Source organism: Nesoenas mayeri (assembly GCF_963082525.1).
Source record: "Nesoenas mayeri genome assembly, chromosome: 10".
In the NCBI taxonomy this organism is placed as follows: Eukaryota; Metazoa; Chordata; class Aves; order Columbiformes; family Columbidae; genus Nesoenas; species Nesoenas mayeri.
In genome coordinates, this window is record NC_137560.1 from 23713254 (window position 1) to 23735431 (window position 22178).

Consider the following 22178-nt stretch of genomic DNA (forward strand, 5'->3'; position numbering starts at 1 on the left):
ATGGGCATCTTTATTGTCTCTGTGACTGATACAGAAAGTAATGACAGCTCTTTTTTTCCAGCAGATGTGGAATCTCTGCTGAATACAGTCTGTGTAAACCATTGGACTTGTGGGATTGTCTTTGATACTGCTTCAATTTCTCTTACAGCCATTTGATGCCCTTTGAAAGCAGCAACATGCTTTTCCATCGCTGCTCTGTCCAATTATCTGAGTAATTTAATTTCCTTCTAGATAAGCTGCTTCAGTTTCTCTCAAAGGCTGGAGAAACAAAATTCCTCCTCCCGCATCTGCATCATCACCCTCAGAGCAAGTGCTTCAACATTTGGTATTGTGAATTATTATGCAACTTATGGATATAATGCATAAATATTTTTTATGTCTCGTCTAAGGAAGTTCCTGTTATTGTGGAACAAGCCATATAAAATATTTAGCTCAAATACACAGAATATATTTAAAATACATACATTCACTTCATCTTCACTCTGCACCTTTGCCTGTCAAACGCAAGCTGAAAAACTAGATGTGTTGGGTGCTCTTAGAACATGAAAAGTTAAGTTGGCTTTGGCACTGTGGCATTATTAGGAGCAGTTTTGTAGCGCAGGCGGAGGGAACGGGAAAGCAGTCCTTTCAGAGCTGCTCACCGCTGCACCGACTGCCTTCGCGTCTGGCCTCCGGGGTGGTCATGTTCCAGAGTATGACCCCGATTTTCCCATTGGTATGTCAAGCCACCTGCTGCTAGAAACATATTGGAACATAATTCGTCGCGTCTGTTACCCACGTAACTCTGGTGTGTAACGTTGTCATTGCTGAACCAATGACCACCAGGAACAGAGCACGTGCCGGCGCTGCTGAGCACGTCCGAGGGTTTATCAGCATCATCCCACTCTCGCTCTTCCTCCCCGCGTGGTCCCTGCGCATCGGTGCCTCTCGTGTTTTGCCATATCGACGGGAGGGAACGAGATCCCGTCTGGCACGTTTGTGACCAGAGGAATTCCATTGCTCTGGGCATGTGCTTCTCCCAAAGCTCTGCGCTTCGGGATGCCACTTGGAGCAGCTTTTCAGAACATCACAGGCTGTCACCAGGCGACCAGAAAGATCAGATCCAACAGCAAAGCTTTAGCGCTCGCTGACCGTCAGTGGTTTGTTTGGGCAGGAGAGCCCCTGTTTCTGGAGCGGCTGTGATCGCTCTGCAGGTCACCTGTGTGTTTGCAGCATCCTGCGGGCAGTGGTGCTTCTCGTGTGCCCCGAGCAGTGCCCGTCCTCACCCTGGGGATCACCGAGGTGACTGGGGTGGGTGACGCTTCTGTTTGGAAATGCTGGTCACAGTGACGTGATGTGAGTCCTGCGGCAAGGTGGGCTTGGAGCTACGATGGTGGCAGCTCCAGGAGCATCCAGCTCCTTGATTGGACTTTGACTTTGCCCTCAGCAAGTTGGTCTTTGAGAGGTTTCTATTTGAGGCATTCTCATCTTGTCGGTATAAACACTGACCGTTCCAGTCGCTGTCACGGAGCATCGTGGCCGGGCAGGCGCTTCAGGGACACGCTGTGGGAGCTGCCAACACCACGTGTCGTGCAGGGACCGCTGCCATGCAGGGTCCCGCGCCACCGAGAGAGTTTCTAAGGGCTCTCTGGGTAAACAGAAAGATCTTTGCCTCTCTGCAGGAAGGTTTGGAAGCTGGTGCGTGTCAGCGAGCAGACGGTGCCGCTGCAGTTGTGTCGCAGGCTGGGGTGAGCGGAGGTGGGTGCTCTGCCGCAGGCTGGCAGGATGGTGCAGAGCCCGCATCGCTGCTGTGCACGCCGCGTTGGTGACCAGCGTTGTACCCACGCAGAGCTGGGGGGACATCCCCGTCTGCTGCCCCCGCACCAGCGCCCTGTGCTGCGTTTGCTGAATTGTAATCCCTCCCAGAACTAGAGCAGAGCTGGGCCATAACTATTTATATGGTTATTTATAGTTCTCAAAGCCAACATTTACAGCAGGAATTCTTATACTGAGTCTCCTGTGCGTTCACTTGTCGAGGACACCTGAATGTTGCCATTAAATGTCATATCTCCTGCTGGTGGCCGCGTTGCTTTTGGTCCCTTTTGGAGATGAACTGGAGCTGCCGAGTGCGTGTCGCGGTGTGTGCAACACGCACGGCTTGGCTGCTCTCCTCAAGAGATTAATGGTGTTTTGCTTTCTGCTTTAATGGTGGCGATTCTTCAAATCTGAATCTCTTCTCAGCTCCCCCTCGTTCTCTTAGTAGCAATAATAATTGTCTTTGGTTAAATGCCTGAAAGAAACTTACCCAGGCACACAATGTTTTTGTGATTATCTGTTAGTTATTACTTCTGCAGTTTATTTGGAACCTTATATTTCTGTTTAGTAAGGATAAACGCAGAGATTACGGCTTAAAAAAAGCACGGAACCATCTGTGGAAAGCAGCCATTTTATTACTAGTGAAGGAAAAAAAGCCTTCAAAGGCACATGAACCTGGGGGCAGAGAGAGTTGTCTTTAACTGCCCTGAAAAGAATCAGAATCTAAAGGCAAAATGCTTCTCCCCACCCGTGTGAGAAGGTTTTCTCTGGATATCAGAGGGACCAGCAGATAGCTGGTGACCTCTTAGAAGACAGAGATGTGATTGTCATGAGCGTTATGAGGAGTAATTTGGGGAGCTACTTCCTAAACTTTCATCTTCTTCACTTTGTATCTGAGGGAACTGGGATGTTACTCTGGGGGTACTTGGAACTATTTTTGGTTTTCCACTGCATTGAAATATCTCCACAAAGTCAACCTGCAGGTTTTCTGATCTACCAGATGTAATATTGTGAGAATTTCCAAAGGATGCGAACTTAATAGACGGATTATTTTGTGTGCTGAAGGCCACCCAGCCTCAGCTCTGCCACAACCAGCCCGTGAAATCATTTCTCTAGGGCACACAAAGCTCTTGGTTGAGCTGTAGAGCAAACATGGAAATCAGGTTGTGGGGGGAAATAAAATGCCAGAGGGCTGCACATGTGCCCCAAAGCATCCGTGTCCCCATGTCCCCCGTGTCCCCATGTCCCCCGTGTCCCCATGTCCCCCGTGCCTGTGTGCTGGGGGCGGCTCCGACAGGAGGGTTTGATGGGCCCTGGCGCCGCCAGCCTGCAAACCAACCAGCCGCTAACGGGGAATTTTCTGAGACTAGAATCCCATCATTTCCTTCAGTGTCACCTTTCGTGTAATTACCAAGCACAGAATTTGTAATTAAACGGTATGTGTGATTCTGTGACATTCCAATAGACGTTTCACAAAGGCTATTTGCGCGCCTTGCTATTTTGTACAGTAATAACTGCAATCAGCATAACTACTATGATTTGTTTATCAAGCGTCCCTTGGGCAGCGTCCATTGTCATTTGTGGGAGGCGGCGAGCAGCAGGATTCCGCGGCGCTGGGCGGTGCTGAGCTGTGCTCCGAAGCCCCGGTGCTGCTCGCTCAGCCTGCGGAGGAGCAGCCGTGTCTTCACGTGCTGGGAAAAGCGAACAGTGCGACCGCACAAAGTTCTGTAAGGATCTTACACAGAAAGTAGGTGTTATATCTTCTCAACAGGGACCGAGGTGTGTGCTTACTGAGCAATGGAATTAAGAGGTTGCAAAGTGAGGAGCAAAGAGCATACGAAATAATAATCTATTCGTACCCAGGTACCAGAGACCAAATTAAATCTGTGCGGGGAACCTGCTTTGACATTGCTTGACATGGCAACCTTTGGTGTTTGTCTCAAGTGCAGAGTGTGTGTTGGCGTGTGCATGTATTTTTTTCCCTATAAACTACTCAAATACTATAAAAGTACAATGGACTACCGATATAATATGGATTATATTAATACCACTATGAGCAGTAGGTTACAACAGGAGATAACAGGTGCAGTCGCTGTCTCTCATCTATTAAGTGACCTCCTGCAGCTGGAAATCTCTGTCTTCTGGATCCTTTGCCAGATGTTTGCCTCTTCTGTCCAAAGTGCTGGAGCCTGCTGTCCACACGGGTGGGTTGTGATTTTTTTTTTTTCTTTTTTTTTCCAAAATATTATGAACTTAAGGGAAAAAGCTTTCCCTACGAGCTGCTAAAACCTCCTAATCCGGGAAGGGAGCGCTGTGTTTTGTCGGACTGCCCTGTTCTCCAAAGGGAGCTGCTGGGCGGCAGCCGGGACGCTGTGCCGGCCCCTGCGGCCAAGCTGCTCCCGTCAGTGAAGGGCGCGGGAGCGTGTCTGTGTGCGGGACGTGCACAGGCTGCTCGGGAGCCTCGGTGGATCACGAGCAGAGGATTCCTGAGCCCGAGGAAGCAGAGCGCGGACAGGACCACTTCACGCACCACACTTTGTATTTCGCAGAGCGCAGAAGCGCGCAAGCCTTGCGGAACGATGTGGTTGCCTGGCTCAAGTTGCCGTTGCCTGAAGCTTCCATCAATCAAGCTGTCTAAGGAAATGAGAACAGCACTTGCTTTCACAGATGGTTTTTGTGTCCCACGGAGGGTGCGGTGCTGCCAGAGGGGGGGGCTGCGCTGGGGGACCTTCCCCCCGTGTCCTCCTGGCACAGCCTCACCAGAGGGACTGAGGGTCCCCAAAGGACGTGGGTGGCTGTGGGCTCTTCAGTCCCTCTTGAATGACATTAGTTTGAGGGGTGTTTTGCAGCTGGAGGGTTTAGTACGGGGACGCCTGCCCTGGTCCCTGTCACTGCCCGGGTACCAGCTGCCCAGTGGCTCTGCTGTGGAGAGCTGCGCTTCTCCTGCAGGTTGCGCTGGAAACCAGGTATTTTCCTTTTTTAATCTGCCTTTAAATGATGTGGTGACTTCAGTGGGTGGAGGCATTAGACACTAAAATGTCTGAAAACATGTTTGTATTCAGGTCTTTTTATTTTCAGTGTTTTTGCGAACATAATGCAGTGGGAGTTAATTTTAATTTTTATTAAAAACTGTTTCTCGTTGTTATATTTGCACAACATAATGTAGAAAATGAAATGAAATCTTCGGATGACCTGGAAGAGTCTTCTGGGAGATTTATAAACTGTCTGTTTCATATGTAAGAACATTTGTTTTAATTCCCATATAAAAGCAAGATAAATTGGTTTGTGATAACACAAGTCCAAAAATATCTCAAGTTACCACTTTATTTCCATATTACAAAATAACACAATTCACTGCATAATTAGAAAGCTGAATTAGATAAATGGAGCAGTTGCTCCTGATGAGGCTGCGAATGGCAAAGCATTAGTCTACAACAAGTATTTCTGACTCCTAAAGAGACTTTTCTGGGATCTGCAGCTCCAAGTTCAGTCATTATGGCCCAAATGTGTCCGCTGGGTTGGCAGAGACCTGAGGGTCTGATCCTGCAGCGCTCGGTGCTGAGCAGTGCTGAGCGGAATCGCGGCTCCCGCGAAACTGCCCATTGATAGAACGTGTTCTATAAAAATTGCTGGTTATCAGGTGTGTGTATTCAAGACCAGTTTAATTTGTTCTCCAGGTTTTTAAGGTAATTTTCACCATTTGCATGAATAAAGCAAGAATCCGGAAAACACAGAAATGTAAAATTCAAAGGGAAATCCTTTATGCAAAATGAATGATAAAATCGAGGTGCCTTTGCATGTGAATGATATCCTGAGGGTTGAGTTTTCCCCGGCGCACTCCTTCAAAGTCTGATGTGTTTGTAGCGGCACTATGTCAAGTTTAAGTTGAAATTCATCAAAATTCAGAGTCTGCTTGAGGAGCGAAAGGTGAGCGGGATGACCATCCCGAAGCAAATGAGGCTTCCAACCCTCCACGGGGGTGGGTTTGCGGAGACCAACTCGACGTTGGTTTAAGCAGCTTTGATTTCCACTGGCAATGCTCAGCGCGGTCCCAGTTCTCATTCATGTCAAGTTCGAGCGTCTCTGACTAAATCTGCATCTTAATTTCTTAATTTGATCTCAGGTTTGGGAAGGACCAGGTTTCACAGCCAGCTGGAAAAGGCATGCATGAATTATTAAACCCTCATTGTCAGTTAAATCTTATCCTTTGTATTTTAAGTCACGCATTTGCATTCATCTAAAATGCTTTCAGAGAGTTTATCAGAAGAAGTGAAATAAGAAATGAAATAGTTTCATGTAAACTGCATTTTTATGTTTGACTGGTAAAACCACAAAGCAGAGATAAAATACATAAAACTAAGGCTCTGCATAATAAGCATATCTATTAGTTTCCCTTATCTTTATAGAGCTCCCGTTTGTCATGAGAGGCATTGTGTGTCACTCATCCCGCCTTGTTCTACAGGAGCTCTTTTCTCCCTTTTCTTTTATCTCCCGTTGGCATTTGCAAGGCAGGAAACCTGGCTGGCGTGATGCTGCGAAAGACCCCGTTGACTAAACAATCATTTACCTTCAACCCCTTCACAGCATCAGGCAGTGAAAATTAATACCTGTGTGCACCTGGACAAACGTGTTCCTGGTGTCTGCTGGGTGCAGGTCCTGCACTCACACAGCCCGGGACTAAGGGGAACATGTTGGGTCAAACCATTCTCAGGGTTTCTGAAAAGAAACGTTAGTGTTGCATATCCGAGCAACGAGCTCTCCCAAAACTCAGAGAACCCACGCAGAGGTAACAAATACGGTACCGAGGGCCCGTTTGGATACTTCTTGCTGCATAATGCTTCTGAAAGCAGCTCTTCTGCCTTTTTGGGATTCTTAGTTGACGTCACGGACAGAGTGTCTATGACGCACATGTCTATGAGCGCGGTGATCTAAAGTTACTTTGCTTAATTGCCAAGTTCATCAGGATTCCTATGGGCAGCTGTTGTTCTCCATGCTGAAGAAGCGAGGTTTGGGTGGAGGAAATGTGTAATCAAACATAAATAGGCTGTGTGCTCTGGAACACAACTGGTTTTTGTGTCACGCTGGCAACGCTGTGCCGTTAGCTTTTCTTTCATTTTTGCCTTGTCGTCCAAACTCCTGTTTTCTGTATAAAGTTTTTCAGGTCCGCTAGTGAAGTGAATCCAGAGTTAGTTGCAGAACGTCACTGTGCATTTTCACCATACGGCTGCTCGAACAGACTCGCTGCACGTTCAGGTCATTGAAGTAACTTCAGAACAAAATCCGCTGGGAAGTACGGACGCCCCTGTGTGTCTGACAGCTCCTCGCCGCCGCACACCTTTTCTAACCCTGTAGAAATGTAGATCCCACTCCGTAAACTGCTCAGTGCCTCTCAAGTTTAGTTACGTATCTTGTGTATAGAAACAGAGGTAGTTTTTATTAAACCCATCACAGAACCGTGTCCTTTTCAGCAGCAAACGTGCTGTGAACTGTCTTCTCTTTTAAATATTCATATAAGATAAATAGACTTATTCCTTGTGTACATAGAAATAGAGATATAGAGTATCTATCTGGAGTGTAACAACATCCAGCTGTGAGGTATGAGGTGGGGAATGAGCAGCAGGCAGCAGCATCACCTGACTGTGAATAACAAACATGGTGTTTCACGGCAGCGCTGGGAGATAAATGCAGAAAAGAGGGTTCGGTGGAGCATCACGTCGGTTTGGAGCATCACTGTTGGAACGATAAAGGACTCAGCATTCCGATTCAATGTGAATCGCGCAAAGCCATTTATTACAGAAACAAGCCTCCTTATATATGCAGCTATATTCTAATCACGCGTCCGTGCTCCAAGCATGGATTCACTAAATGAGTATCATGGGCTGTCCACGCGCCAGAGTCTCACTGATGACAGGTCCCATGATTCACGCCATGTTGAGGCCCCGTACGCCCCTCTTCCTCACAGCACATTCTGTTCTCAGCTTCTCGAAGTGGCCTTGAGGTTCCTTTGAGCCTGACTAATTCAGCAACAAATCTTTATCTATCAAAACCCCCACACACATCACGCCACGGTGACGCAGCGAGGCAACAGCCGTGTCCACACCAGGGGAGACAGGAGGGCCCGAGGCCTTCCCAGTGCCCGAAATTGGGAGAAATTGCCCCCGTTTCTGTCAAAGACCGAGGGGCAACATGGTACTGTACTGCTCTTTAAAAGTTCTCCGACAAACAATAACTCTTTGAATATCTATGAGAAGGAGAGGGACGGGTGTGGTGGCCGCTGGCTCTCGGTGCCACCAGGAGAGGACAACGCAGCTTCGGTGGGTACGGACCAGATGTTTTGGAGACATGGACCCTTTGCAAGAGCTGGGTCAGGAGGTGCTGGAACCTCCGTCAGAGGGTGGATCTGGAACGTGGGCGCACGGGGGACGTGGCAGGAGTCGCTCTGCTCCCAGGGGCTTTTTCTTGGGGTTTGGCTGAGGTGACGCCCTGAGCTCCGTCCCGGCCTCGGATGATGGAACGTGGTCCAGGGTGTTTTTTCACAAGGTGGGATGGGTTATATCCCAACGGGGCCACATCAGTGTTGTTTCCTTCTGACAACAAGTAAACAGAAACTGAGGGAGCGCTGTAGTTTGGCTCGTCTGCGCCTGTACGGACACCCAGCCGTGCACAGCGCGTCTTCTGTAAGTCACTTTATTGCTTCTGTTGGTGGTCTTAATCACTGTAATAGCGACTGTTACGTAGATCTAACTGGCAAGTCTGGGGACATTCATATTTTTCTAAATGGGGGAATTTGGAAATACCTGGCTAGAGTCAGCATTTTACTCTGCCATTGTATTTATTCATGGAGGTTTTGCAGCAGAAACTCAGACTGATTAGCGCTGAATAGGAAATACTGTTCCAAAGAAATCGTCTTCAATGTGTAATGATCTTCCCATCCATATGGATTTACCGTATATTCCATTTTTGAAGTGGATCTGCAGAGACTCTGCTCCCTCTTCAGCTCCCTGTCACCTGCATTGTGCTTCCTCTCTGCTTTTTAACTGTGCCTCATCCTCTTAAGTTGCAATAACTGTTCTAGTTTATCTAGTAAGTAGATCTTCTGAAATGGTCATTTTTTTTAAAAAAAAAAAAGGAGAAGGAAAAAAATGCTTTTCCACCCTCGTATGTTTTCCGATGATGTTTTTAAATCCTTACAGTTTCTTCCAATACCCATCTCATGGCAGAACCTGCTCTCTGACTCGCACATATACTGTTTTTCATAATAAGCACAGCTGTATGTCCCAGGCATACAAATCATTGTGTATTCTTTGGAAAGTTATTTCAATGAATTGTAGAAAATTAAAGCCTAGCAAAACAAAACCAAAACAAACCAACCCACCAAAACAAAAACAAAAGAACCCCCAACTTCCTCAAGTTTTTTTTTGCTGATCTGTATTATTATAGTTCCTCTTCTATAGCTTACAATAGACCTCAATTTACATTTCTATCCATGTTATTGAGGCCCAAATGTGATTTTCCCTCTGTGAAGCTGTGCCGCAGGCGTGCAGCAGCAATGGTGTTGCTGAGGACGCGGGAGGTTTCCAGCACGGAGCCCCCAAGAGGCCGTCGGGAGCGCGTGGGACCTCAGGCTGGTCCGCAGGGCCGAGCTCTGGGCTTGCGCATCTCTGGTTGCAAACCCATTGTAAAAACTGCTTTTAAATTGTTGCTTAATGTTTGAAATAGCACAGCCTGCTTCCCAGGCATCTTATTTGTAATAGTGTCTCATGTGTTGTGTCTCCTAGCTCTACATACAAACTACCACACTTACAATATCCATGAACTTAAGTGCTTCGGTGGCGCTGGGGATGCTGTACATGCCGAAGGTGTACATCATCATCTTCCACCCCGAGCTCAACGTCCAGAAACGGAAACGCAGCTTCAAGGCCGTGGTGACGGCAGCGACCATGTCGTCACGGCTCTCGCACAAACCCAGCGACAGACCCAACGGCGAGGCCAAGACAGAGCTGTGCGAGAACGTGGACCCCAACAGTGAGTACCGCTATTATTTGGTCTTCTCAGTTAAAGATTATTGGTATCTACCATATGTTATGTTTTTCCTCCTTGCTTTTTTGAGTTATTGGTGAAACATTTGGTTGCGTAACTCCTCCTCCTTTCCCTCTGAGCGACCAGCAGCATCCTTGAGTACCAGCCCCTCCGCCTGGGTCAAACTCCACCCTCCCAGGTGCAGTTCCCCAGATGGACAGAGGGACAAGCACCAAACTCATGGATTGCTCTGCTAACCTGAGCTGTAAAGGTGTCTCTTTGCAAAGGTCTTGCAGTCCTTGAAGATTCCCATTTAAGCATTTTATCCAGTCCTATAAAAGTGAATGCAAAACTTGCCACTGATTTAAAAGGAAAATAGATTGGATGGATGCTTCGAGTTTCCTTAGTGTGCATGGCATGGTATATTGTAGCTCAAAATTACATACTGAGGCCATCAAATGCGATTTGCATTTGAATCTGGAAGGAGTTGAGGAAGGAGACAGCTGCACAAGTTTGTAGCATATTGGAAAGGTTCAGACATGTCTGCAGTTTTTATGAAAAACGGATCTGAATGTGGAGAAATGCCCTTTCCTTGCCCATGATCCGCTCATCCGTTTGCTGCTGAAATCTCTGCCACTTCTTGTCTATTAACCGCCGCCTGAATATCTGCCTCAAAGCAGAAACTCTGCTGTCAAAGCAAAGTGGAAACAGCCAGCAAATTATTGACACAGCACTTTTCCTCCCTTTATTCACCCCTTGAGTATTTTTCTCTGATGTGTTATCATGCAGGTATACAAAATGTATTCCAACCGGAAAAACAAAATCTGTCTTTGGAAACTGCACTGGCAGAACTATGATTCTGACATGAGAATAAGGAAGGGCTTCTAATAGATGAAGTACTATATTGTGTCTCCTCTGGCCGCACTGACCAGAGCTCACATGGCAAGAGGAAATCAATACCAACATTTCCTGCGCTGGGGTATCACCCCACGAGGGTGCGCGGTGCGGAATCCTCTGCCCACACAGATTTCTGGGCACGGCGAAGGAAGCCCCGGCGCTGGCTCTGCCCGTGGGATGCTGCTGAGGACGGAGAGAAGGGAGGAGGAGGAGGGAAGGGAGGTGGACAGAGCTGGGGCCGGGGGTGCCGGCTGCTGACCCGCGTTCCACCACTCGCTGCTCCCGTCAGACGGGTCACAGAGGGTTTCTCCTCCAGAAAACCCCAAGTCTAAGGTTTCCCGCTCAAAAACTTGAACAAGCAAGATATAGAAGTTGTGCAGATGAAGCGCTCGATGTGGTGAGAGGGGGAGCCCCGTGGGAAATGCAGCCCGGGCTCCCCAGCTCTGCTTCCCCCTCGTGCTCCCATCGTCCTGCGCTGCATCTCACGCTGTGGTCAGACTTCTGAGAATATTTCCCCCTGCCAGCCAGGTTTTCCCCTGGGACGGAGATTTGTTTATTAAGATGAAATATTGCTCGCTTAACCAGCTACATTCCTGGTAAAATACAACATTTTTTAACCAAGGGCTGTATACCAGAATATGTATTTACGAGGCAGGAGAAGGGACAGAATCCCCTGCTTGCCAAGATCGACAGGTTTCTTCCATAAGCACCCAGTCTCCAGTCCCAGTTTAGTTAACACGGGTTTAAAGCTGGGGTAAAGTCCCCTGGGAGCAAAACCCTCCCAGCTTTGCCATTAGTGTGCGTGAAGGAAGAGCGCTTTGTGTCACCTCATTTGCTTACATGTGGGGTTCGAAAGCACATAAATCTGTTTGTTCAACCCAGCCAGTCAGGAAACGTGCAGGAGTATTAATTTCTATGGCTTTCTGCAAGTACTGGGCTTTTAAATGTTTTATGGTTTGGAAAATAAATCTTGTTTTGAATATTTTTATTATTTACATATATATATATATATAGTACCATCTGTTCATATTATCTGCTGCACCTACTGCTATTATTTAATTCCATGGATATATGTGTTAGTAAAAATTATTAGAAAATCAAATGAAATAAACTACTGCTGTACTTAAAGTATTTGGGCACATTTAGTCCCAGCGTAGGCTCCCGCTTTGCTATAGTGTTTGATAGGTTGTCAATCAGTCCCCTAATCAGGCGACATTTAACATGTGTGTCTATACGACTGATTCATTGAATACCTGAATTGAGTCTCATTTAAAAAAAAAATCAAATACTTTGTTTAGAAGAATATTTGCAGTTCCATTTTTTAGGTGGAGAAATTGAGAACAACAGTAATGAGCTCAGCAAAAGGCAGTGGCGTCCCAGCAAAACTCTCGACGTTTTCAATGACGTTGTGAAAATGATCTTGATAAAGAAACCAGGTTTTGGTGTTTCTGCAGTGATGTAGCTGAGGAGCGTGGGGATGGGGGTCCTGGCTTTATTAAGCCAGGCTGCCCCAAAGCTCACTCCGTTAGGCTCAGAGTCAGTTCATTGAAGGGGGTTAAAGCATGAGCCTGAGGCTCAGCAGCACTGTGCAAAGCCAGCCTAGATGTAGACCTGGCTTAGCTGCCATCTGTTTTCTCATGTGTGCAAAAGTACAGTTGGGTTTTCCAGTTTGATTTTCTATTGTGTTTCGTGGTGGAGCCGCTGTTCAGGGCTTGCTCAGGTACTGGAGACTGGAGCTGCCATTTCTATTGAAAACACACAAATATTTCATATCTCCTAAGAAATTATGAACGCTGAGCCACCAGCATGGGGCTCGTGTACCTCCAAACACTGGGGAATTTGATGACTGAGCCCAAATTTACTGCCTGTCCTGCTTATACGCCCCATGTCCAGGGTCAAAACAAAAAACACAAAGTGGATGGTTTTACAGAAAAAACAGCCTTGAACAAACCTCCACCTTTTAGCATCAACCTGAAAAGAACATTCAATGAACTGGTAACGCGTGTGTCAAATGGGAACAGGGACTCAGTGTGCTGCAGTGTTTTGTTCAGGATACATGGGAAGCAGGGAATGTCGCAGGTTGGGCTCCCCAGCCGTGTCCTGGGAGGGTTCTGGTGCTGAATGGGATATATTAAGGCCACGCTTTTCAATCTTGAACCTGTGTTACTTACGAAAGCTTTCTAGATGTTTCCGGTTTCCCATCTGGCACGTGCACGCTTTCACTCATTCAACAGGCTTTCCTGCTAATACGCGTTTGCATCTAACATGTTCCACAGCAGCTTCCACCCGTGTTTGTTCTGTTCTCACGTGCCTGCTCCATCTCACGCTGTTTGAGAAGATGCTTCTCGAGTCTGGAGCTGAGCAGAGCGAGGGCTCCTGCCCGGCGCTGTGTCCCTGCTGCCCCAGCACAGCGCCAGACTGCAAGAAAGATACTGAAACCTCCAACCCGTACTTAACTTATATTGACATTTACATGTAGTTGCTCCTTTTCCTTTGCAACTTGTTTGAATTCGTGGCTTTACCAAACACAATGACAGCGAAATGAGCGTCACAGTTGTTTGGTGATGAGTGTCCCCATTTCTGATCTCATGGGAAAAATCTCACTGTCTATGAGAATGGCTGTGGCCAAGTTTACCCCCATTGTTTCTTCCTTTTCTTTTTCTTTGTACTGACAAAGCGCAGAGCTGAAGATGGTATTGCAGGGTAGCACAGTCATACACAGCACCCAACAGGAGGCGTCCAGCGTCTTGGTGGCAAAGACCAAGCGCGTCAAAGCACCAAAGCACAGTTGGAAAGACGGAGCCGCTCCGGCCCAGGCGCCTTCCCCGAGGAGTTTAGTTGAGATGTGCTGAGCAGCGACAAAGGAAAAGCACATCGCCCCGATTAGCCAGAAAACCTGAAGGTCTAAAAGCTGATAAGGGTCTAATTTTAAGCGGTTTGTTGAATTTTGAGCTGGCTGGTGCTTCGAGGGCTCAGTGCAGACATATCCAAGATGATGTTTTTCTCTCTGTCCAGTAAACTCCCTTGGCAGCCGGTCCCGTTCTCAGCAGTGCAGATCAGGGGTCACCTGCATGTTTCCATTTTAACCCAGCGCTTTTCTGGGCCTGTCAGCTCGTCCCTATCGCGAGAGCCGTGTGTGTCCATCCTCACTTGTCTCCACGTGCTGAGAATGGACGTTGCGTTCGGGGGTCCCAGCACTGAGCTGCAGCAGTGCATGTGGAACGCAAGCGTCCCCGCCTCGGGCAGACACTGTGTCAAACGCTGCTGCGCTGTGTCCTGCTGTGCTCGTGTGTTCACTTGTGTTCGTCCTTAACATCACCCACACAGCATCACCTATTCCATCCTTCTGAGGAGAAAACCTAAAGTGAGTGCTTGTGATGCTGAGGAACCTGAGAGTGACGGCGTGGGGGAAGAAGGGCTGGGGAGGCTTCAATTGAGCCAGAATCTTCCAGAATTTGTTCGGGGGTGAGGGGGAAAGAACAAACCGATCCACCAGAGCCGCTGTTTGCTGAGCAGCTGCTCCCACGTTCAGAGGAACCTGAACCGCTGCGACCTGGCTCATTTATTTCTAGTGCAGAGTTAATTTCCTACGGTGGCGCCTCTCAGCTTTCCGCTATCACAGCTCCCATCTGAGCTCCTCAGTTGGATTAATGTCGTGGCCTCCATGACAGGGCAAAATTTGAAGAGTTTATTGTGCACAGACGTATTGTACATACCAATGTATTTACTTTTCCTGTAGACTGCATACCACCAGTAAGAAAGAGTGTTCAAAAATCTGTTACTTGGTACACTCTTCCACCTACTGTATAGCTTTTGCCTGCTTTCCAAAAAGGTAAGGAAAAATCTAGCTTCTTATTACTTTATTCTCAAATGATTGTGATGATGATGATTATATACATGAACAAATGAGGAATGTGCCCTAGTGCAGCTATGTTTAAACAAGTATCCAACTTAAAAATTGTTCACGCATCCATTCCCAGTCGCTGCCATGGGAAGGGCTGGGTTTGCAAAGCAGAGACCCAGGACTTGGGTGATTTCAATCGTGTCCCAGCAAAACAAGAGACACGGGGTGTCTTCTGCTTCCCACCGGCGGAGGTGGATCCCAGTAAAGCCTCTGAATATGTAGATATTTGACAACAATTTAAAAAAGGAACAAACAAATTATCAAAAGTTAATTATGGCAATCAAATCTAACAACTAACAAAATGTTTTCTGAGTCATTTCTAGCAGCTTTACCAGCAGAGTTGCCTGGCAGCACAAAGATAAGCTTTGCGAACATGTGAGCGATCTGCTTCACTCTAAAAGTATCCATGGCTCAGAAAAGGCTTGCGAGATGTTTGGGGGGTGGGTGACCCCAGTGGCCACTCCCGGGAACCCACACACGGACAGTTTTGGGGGGCTGGCTTTTCCTGGGGTCCCGAGTGCCCGCGCTGGGATCCGGGAGCTCTTCTCGCTGCTTTCCCAGGGAAATCAGGGCAAGAGAGAAGCCTCTGATCTCAGAGACAAACGACTATCGACCAGTGATAACTATTTCTCTTACCCACGATTCTGTGTGTGCTCAGACGGCTTTGCCCAGGTATGGGAGCTACTGGCCCGGTTACTGTGCTATGTGCAGAAGAGATGGTTTTAAAATGTTTAGCTGAGAATTAATATCAGATGACAACTAATATAGGTGAGAACTTGTATCAGCAAAGGTAGGAATGTTGCTTGAATGGAGCTTCTGAGTCAGAGGAAGCTGGTGTAAATTGCCACAGCTCCAGTTTCAATGCAGCTCCAGTTCTCGTGAAGTGTTCAAATTGCTTTTGATGGTATTGGAACGCTGGCCATTGTTCTGCAGGCTCAGCCTGTGTTCCGCGTGCGAGGGGCTTCGGGAACGTCGCGTCTGAGGGGCTTCGGGAACGTCGGGTGCCGAGGGAAACAGGGCGAACGGTCGGAGAGGAGAAGGGGCCACTCCAGGTGTTATCACAAATCAAATGTGAAAGAGCAAAGGGCGACTGTGTGAGGATGAGACTGCTAAAGGAAGGACATGAGAAGAATAGAAGGGAGATAGAAAGAGCCTAAATCTTAGGAGAAATCAAGGGGTTTTTTTTTTTTTAGGTACAATTTTTAAAGGTTTAAAATTTAAAGAATTGGGAGCTCACACAGATCTCTAAAAAATAACTTTTCCACACAACATTATCGTATAATGCATAAGGAATTGCTGTCTGCAAAGGAGCACAAGTGGTCATCCAAGTCCTATAAAAAACAATTGGCCATTTAGATTCTTTAAGCAGCTGTTAAAATTTGGGCCACACCAGGCTCTGAAAACCACTCCAGTGGTGGGGGGTTCGGGCCCTGCTGGTGGTTCTGAAACCGCCCCAGTGGCGGGGGGTTCGGGCCCTGGTGGCGGTTCTGAAACCGCCCCTGTGGCGGGGGGTTCGGGCCCTGGTGGCGGTTCTGAAACCGCCCCTGTGGCGGGGGGTTCGGGCCCTGGTGGCGGTTCGGGCGCTGGTGGCAGTTCTGCCCCGGCCAGGGCTGTTGTGCAGCGGGAGTTGTTTGCGGATCCCGCTGGTGTCGGTGTCAGTCCCAGCCGGGCCGCTGCTGCAGCTGCGGTCGCCGTGTTTGGAGTCGTCCTGCCAGGAATACAAACCAGAAACCAGCAAGAAACAACACACTATATTAAAAGCAAAACAACGGTATCAGGAAAACATCAACTTAGGAGTAAATTGACACTTGTTTTGCTAGTAACACATTTGTATGCAGGTATGAACACGGTGCTTCAGCCATTACTTGACTGTATCAGTTTCTGCTGCACGATGCACAGGGAGATGCATTTATAATGCTTTGAAATTGTTTCCTGTGAGTGACAAATGTGACTTCTTTACTGTTGAGCCTGATGAAAATACAAGGCTTGGAAAACTCTATGTGGTACGTGGGTCAGAGGAAGAGCCTGTCCATCACCTGCACAAGGCGCAGAAATGCCGGCTGCTGTTGTACAGCTACGGAGTCACGGTTGGTGCTGCAGAAGTATCTGCAGCGCTTTCCTCCTGCCCCATCACCAAGCACTGTGCTTGCAGGTCAGGAGGAAATGACAGACCAGTGGCAGAAGCGCTTGTGACATCTGACAGACCCAGGTCGGTCCCTGGGGCTTGCGGAGCTCCCATGGTGCTGAGGTCCCTCACCCCGCGCTGCATCCCGCAGATGGTGCTCGTGAGATGCTCCTGCATTGCCCATGGGATCGCATAAGCCCCAGAAAGACAGCTCTGCTCTTCGGCTGCCGTCTGGACCTGATGAGCAAGGACCCCTGTGTTTTGAGGACGCCAATCTGACGCCTTGTGCCAAGGACCAAGATTGTGGCACAGGGTCCTTGCTTGCTCCAGGAGGGACCTGAGTGGTGCCCAGGAGCCGCTGTGCTCTGGAGTCTGTCCTGACATTTCTAGCAGCACCAAAGGAGAGACTCAATGGAGGGTGCTGCCCTGCTTTTTTGGTTGGATTATTATTACTGGGTGTCGTTATTTCAGCTGCTTTTTGCACGAAGCTGGTACTGTTGGACCCTCAGCAGTCCAAGCTGCTTTAGCAGGGATGATGCTGAAACACGGCAGCTTCTCAGCAACCTGTTCTACCGTTTGTCTGTCTTTTCTGCTGACCTTCCACTCGACCCGGGCCAGATGCTGAGCAAGTCTAAAGCACAGTGGTCCCATTGCTTTGAAGAACCATCGACTGATGTCAGCTGAGGCTCTTGCCTCCGATTTTCAGACAGCAGCCGCCCTCTCCACCCTCGCAGCGTGCCGCAGCGCGGGGTGAGGACACGCGGAGCAGGTCCCTGCTCAGCAGAAATGCCTGAGCTTCGTCCTGGAGCCGCAGGTCCCTGAACTTTGCATTCCCCCCCGAATTCACCTGTGGCTTCCCCTGACCTGGTCCCGTGCGCTGCCTGGGGCAACGAGCAGCTCCCCAGAACTAACAGAACTCCTTTGAAAACGCCAACCATTGCATCTCTCTGCAAGGGCAGGGCTGGATTTTGTGCCGAGCAGGGCATCAAGCCCAGAGAGGCTGTTAAAGTACTCTGGGGGTGTTAGGAGCGAGGGTCTCTGGGTACAGCCCGAGGCGGGGGCTCTCCTCAGAACTTGGGCACCGGCTGCTGCTTACTAAAGCTTTCCTGTTGCTTTAAAAGCCATTTTTTTGCTTGATTTCTATGCAGGGGAATTTCCATGGCGATGGCAAAGTGTTGAGATCATTTGTCAGGAATGTGCGGTGCCACGTTGTGTGAAGTCATTATGTTTCTTGGTCATATCTCTGCCAGGATGTAAATACATTGATGTGGATGATGCTGTAATGAAGGTGGTGTGATGTGAGTCATGACGGGGCTTCAAACTGAGCTTGGGCTTGTGTTGGAAGGAGTCAGTAGCTGAGTCACTCTCTAGTGCCAGGATTTTGGGGGACCCCGGCGCCACGTCCACCATCCAGTAGCTGCTTTGGGACCGGGCAACACTGAATGCCTTGGGACCCAACTGGGGGGTGTTCTGCAGCTCCTCACACCTCTGCCCTTGTGGGATAGAGTAGCTGTTCTCTGCATTGAAGCATCATTTTCGTTTTAAATCTGGTTAGTTTCATCCTGAGAAAGTGCTCTGTGCTTAACCTCACTTGAAGGATTTTCTATTCAGTGGAGACCCCTAAGAAATGAGAATTTGCAGTCAAAATTGATAAGCAAAGACTTTGACGGGTCTCCACTGCATGCATTTTTATTCTAGAATGGCTTACTGAAAAACTAAACACTTATCATAAATTTATTCTAACGATGATATACTTAAAGTATTGCACAGGGATACATCCAAATTAGCTTGTACAACACCCCAAGTCAGTCCCTAATGCATATTTTCCTGTTTCCCAAGTTGTAAATGATTTCACTGACATGGCAGGTTCCAGATTTTCGGCTGCTCACGGGCCGGGTGGTGCTGGGGTGGTGCTGGGGTGGCGATGGCCCCTGCGCCGCGGCTCCTCCGTGCGCTGGCCGGTGCCGCATCACCTGCACAACGCGTTTCCAGAGACAGTGGAGGCGCTCACGGATAAAAGGTGCGAGCAAATTCCCTTCCTTCTTCGGCAAGTTTCTCAGCTGAAATTGGTTTTTCCTCCCCCTCTCGGAAGGCTCAGCTCCCGAAGAGCACAGATTCCCACCAGTGTCCTCTACGTTAGAAATGTGAGTGCTCTGAAGTGCAGAAATGTGATTTCAGGGTCTCTGACATGCACCCCGATGGGGACAGCACAGGTCACCCATGGAGATAGATGTGCACAGGTCACTGATGGGGATGCACACAGGTCACCGTCAGGCTCCTGGCACCCCGGTCCTTCTGCGTGTTTAACCCAGAACCTGGCACGTGAGTGTTTATTCCAGAAATGACTTATGCAGTAGCACATGTTTTCCAAGCCATAGCCCAGCTCCATTTGGTGAGGTTGAACAGCTGAACAACATTTAACTTTGTGCACACCGAGGGGTATCTGTAACGAGGCCTGTTTTCCACGGGGAAAATTTTGCTGGCTTGATATGTCTTATTTACTTTTTAAATGAGGAGATTTACAGAGAGCCAAGCTCTGAAGAGAGGAAGGCGTGTGGGGCTAAAGTGCCTTCAGACCGATATGCTGGAAAGCGGATGCAGTTTGGTGTGTTCTGCAGTGAGGAGTGAAGCTTTTCGACAAAAGGAAAATCAGAACTTTTGTTTTGAGGACGTAATTCCTCCTTCCTCCCATTTGCATTGCACATGCCATTTGCATTTTAGTTTTTCCCAGTGTCTTGAGGTCTCAATCCATTTGGATCTGTGTTCTCCTTCAGGTTCTACATGCCCACGGCAGCATCCTGTTGCCCAGGAGCCAAACTAGTGCCAGAAGTTATTCTCTTTCTAACCATCTTAGATTCTAACAATCGTGATTCTGTCTGGGTTGCAAGTATCCTCCTTTGCAATGCAAGGTTCGATCCTCTCGGGACATTTCAGCATGCGAAGGGCATCCCTCACCCTGTATATATGTTAGTTTTAAACCGTGGTTTGTATGGCTGGGAGCAGTATAGCTTGTTTAAATGCTTCATCTGTTTTAAATGAAATCAGAAATAAGTTTTTGGCAACTGCTGCTTGAGTGAGACCTAAAGTTGGTTGGGAGAAGCCAAGCCTTTGTCCTTTTAACTTGATTAAGCGTAGCCGGACTCCAGCTACTTATGAGATTGGTTTTTCAGTTAATATTACTCCACGGCCAGACCGTTTTGCTGGCGAGGCCGTGCGCATGCTGGTGACGGGGCCGCGGTGACGGGGCCGCGGTGACAGTGCCACGGTGACAGCGCCGCAGTGCCAGCGCACCCTGGGGACTTGGCGGCCTCCAGGTGCAGCGGGTTGTGCGCCAGGTCCCTCCTGCGGCAGCGCCTGGGGACCGGCTTATTTGCCTTGTACAGCTCAAAATAACTAGATCGAATGATGCACTTAAATGCATTCACATAATTGCATGCTCCTGTATTAATTATTTTGCAGACTGTCTCGCACCTTTCATGACTTACATGCTACCAGACTTGTAAATACGCAGGGAAGTGTCAGACTCTTTTAAAAACTGAAATTCTTTGTGCACTTAAGCAATCACATTCTAGTCTGATGTTTGAACAACGTTAGTTAAAACACACAACCGTGACTGTAAGTGCTTTGGATGTTAAAAGCTGGGCAGGTAGATCTATGTCTTTGAGACACAAATGAGTGTTAATTAGGATGTTAGTATTCCTCTTTTTTTCCGTTGTTTCTCTTTTTTGTGATCTTTTTTCCTAGGAAATCTGGAAGAGGAGTGAGCTGTAAATTTTGCATGTACTGTTATACCTCACGGACCGGTCCCTCTCTCTCTTTTTTGCCTAATAAACCCTTAGTAGCTCCGAGCTCTCCCTTTGACTAATTTCTCAGTCCTTACATCCTCTCAGGGAGAATCTGTCAAAATCAGAAATGGTAGTAGCAGGGAAAAGCCACAGACTTTGGGCTCTCCTGTCCACACGTGGATAAGGGCTCTTCCCTGCAGCCTCCCCTCGGCCCGTCCTGCTCTGCGCCAACCAGGCGACTCACATGAACACTTGTAGGATTCTGAAATCAGACCTGACGTTCTCAGCTGAATTTCCTGAGCTCCCTGCGGTCGCCCAGGCTGGGACGTGGCAATACTGGCAGTCAGGTTTCTCTTCTGCCCTCCCCGGGCAATAGGAGGCGTTATGATTGCATCTTGCAGCTTTTGGGATGTGTCCTCTTTTTAATCGCTATTGCTACTGTAATTTCAGTTCTGCGTTAGGCCTGGTGACCCTGCTGCTGAGTCTTTACTCAGGACAAAAGACCTTTTTCTCCTCTTTTTTTTCAATTGTGTATTTTTCTGGGCTGATCTTTGGGATCACGGGATCCACTCCGCAGGAGCGGGTCCCGTACACAACCAGTGCCAACGGCTCCGCTGGGAGCCTGTTCGTTCACTAACCTGGTGGAAATTGGGTAAGCTAATCATAGTAATAACGGAGTAAAAAAGGCCAGGAAAACTGAAAATAAGCAATATTACAGGTAAATGAAGTTCTCAAAATGTGTGGATCCATGCAGTTTTCTGTGTGCGTGACTACAGGCGTGAAGAGAACTGTTCAAAGATCGTGTAGGTAAGACCAGAAAACAGCCTCGGTGGTACAGAGCCGCGGTGTGCGCGGTGTGCTATGGGACCAGAAATACACAGTGGTTGGGACAGCCATGGTTGTCGTCACAGCCGCGCTTACCCAGGACCTGTCCCTGGGTTTGCGTCGGCCCGACACAGCCGCGTGTCACAGCGTCACACGCCGGTCCCTGCGCGTCCCGCTGATTTCACCCCCGCCTTGATGTCATTTGTCACCTGGTGGCAAAGGAACCAGCCCCTGCAGGACGTGAGCGCTCGGCAGCCGCAGCGCCTGCGAGCAAAGGAGCACGTGGGTAACGCGAGCGCGAGCCGTGGCCCCGCGTTCATTTGTCACTGACATCAAATAACGCTGTACAATGAGATGGGTATTATTTATGTTGACACGGACAGCACACAGAATATATTTGTGCAGCGGGGACCTGGGCTTGCTTGGTTTTCTTGAGGCCAGTAAGCAGCAGCAAATCAAAAAAATGGCACATAAGGAATTAGCCTTTCTCAGTGTTTGCCTCTTACTGCAGACAGGCACCGTGCTCACACTCAGCATCTGCAGAACATCACGGGTTTGGGTTTTCTGCTTTCTTTGGCTTCAGGAAAGGAAATGTGTGCATCCCTTTCAGTGACGTGCGGTGACACGTTGAAGAAGAAAGCATGGAAACAGGTGCTTTGACTTCGAGGAGAGGCTGTTGGTTTTGAACAGTGACCCACAGAAAGGACCAAAGGCACGTTTTTATTTTCTAGCCATAGTGAGGAAGAAGAAAAAAAGGGCATTAGGTGAATGGCTAAATACGTGTAAATGCCCATGAAACACAATGGCCACGTGCAGCAGGAAAGAAAGG

The 22178-nt window shown here is 48.4% G+C and overlaps 1 protein-coding gene across 2 annotated transcripts in view; it reads left to right on the forward strand.

Annotated features, from left to right (window-relative positions):
* Positions 1-22178, forward strand: part of GRM7 (glutamate metabotropic receptor 7) — a gene marked incomplete at both ends in the record, with an annotated part of 242321 nt that overhangs the window by 206978 nt on the left and 13165 nt on the right. The window contains 2 exons of one of the 2 annotated variants that reach the window (XM_080350516.1): positions 9573-9819; positions 14450-14520. In XM_080350516.1, coding sequence (XP_080206642.1) covers positions 9573-9819; positions 14450-14520 — 318 coding nt within the window. Of the gene's footprint in view, positions 1-9572; positions 9820-14449; positions 14521-22178 lie in introns of those variants that run through there. The other variant, XM_080350517.1, reaches the window with a different exon arrangement.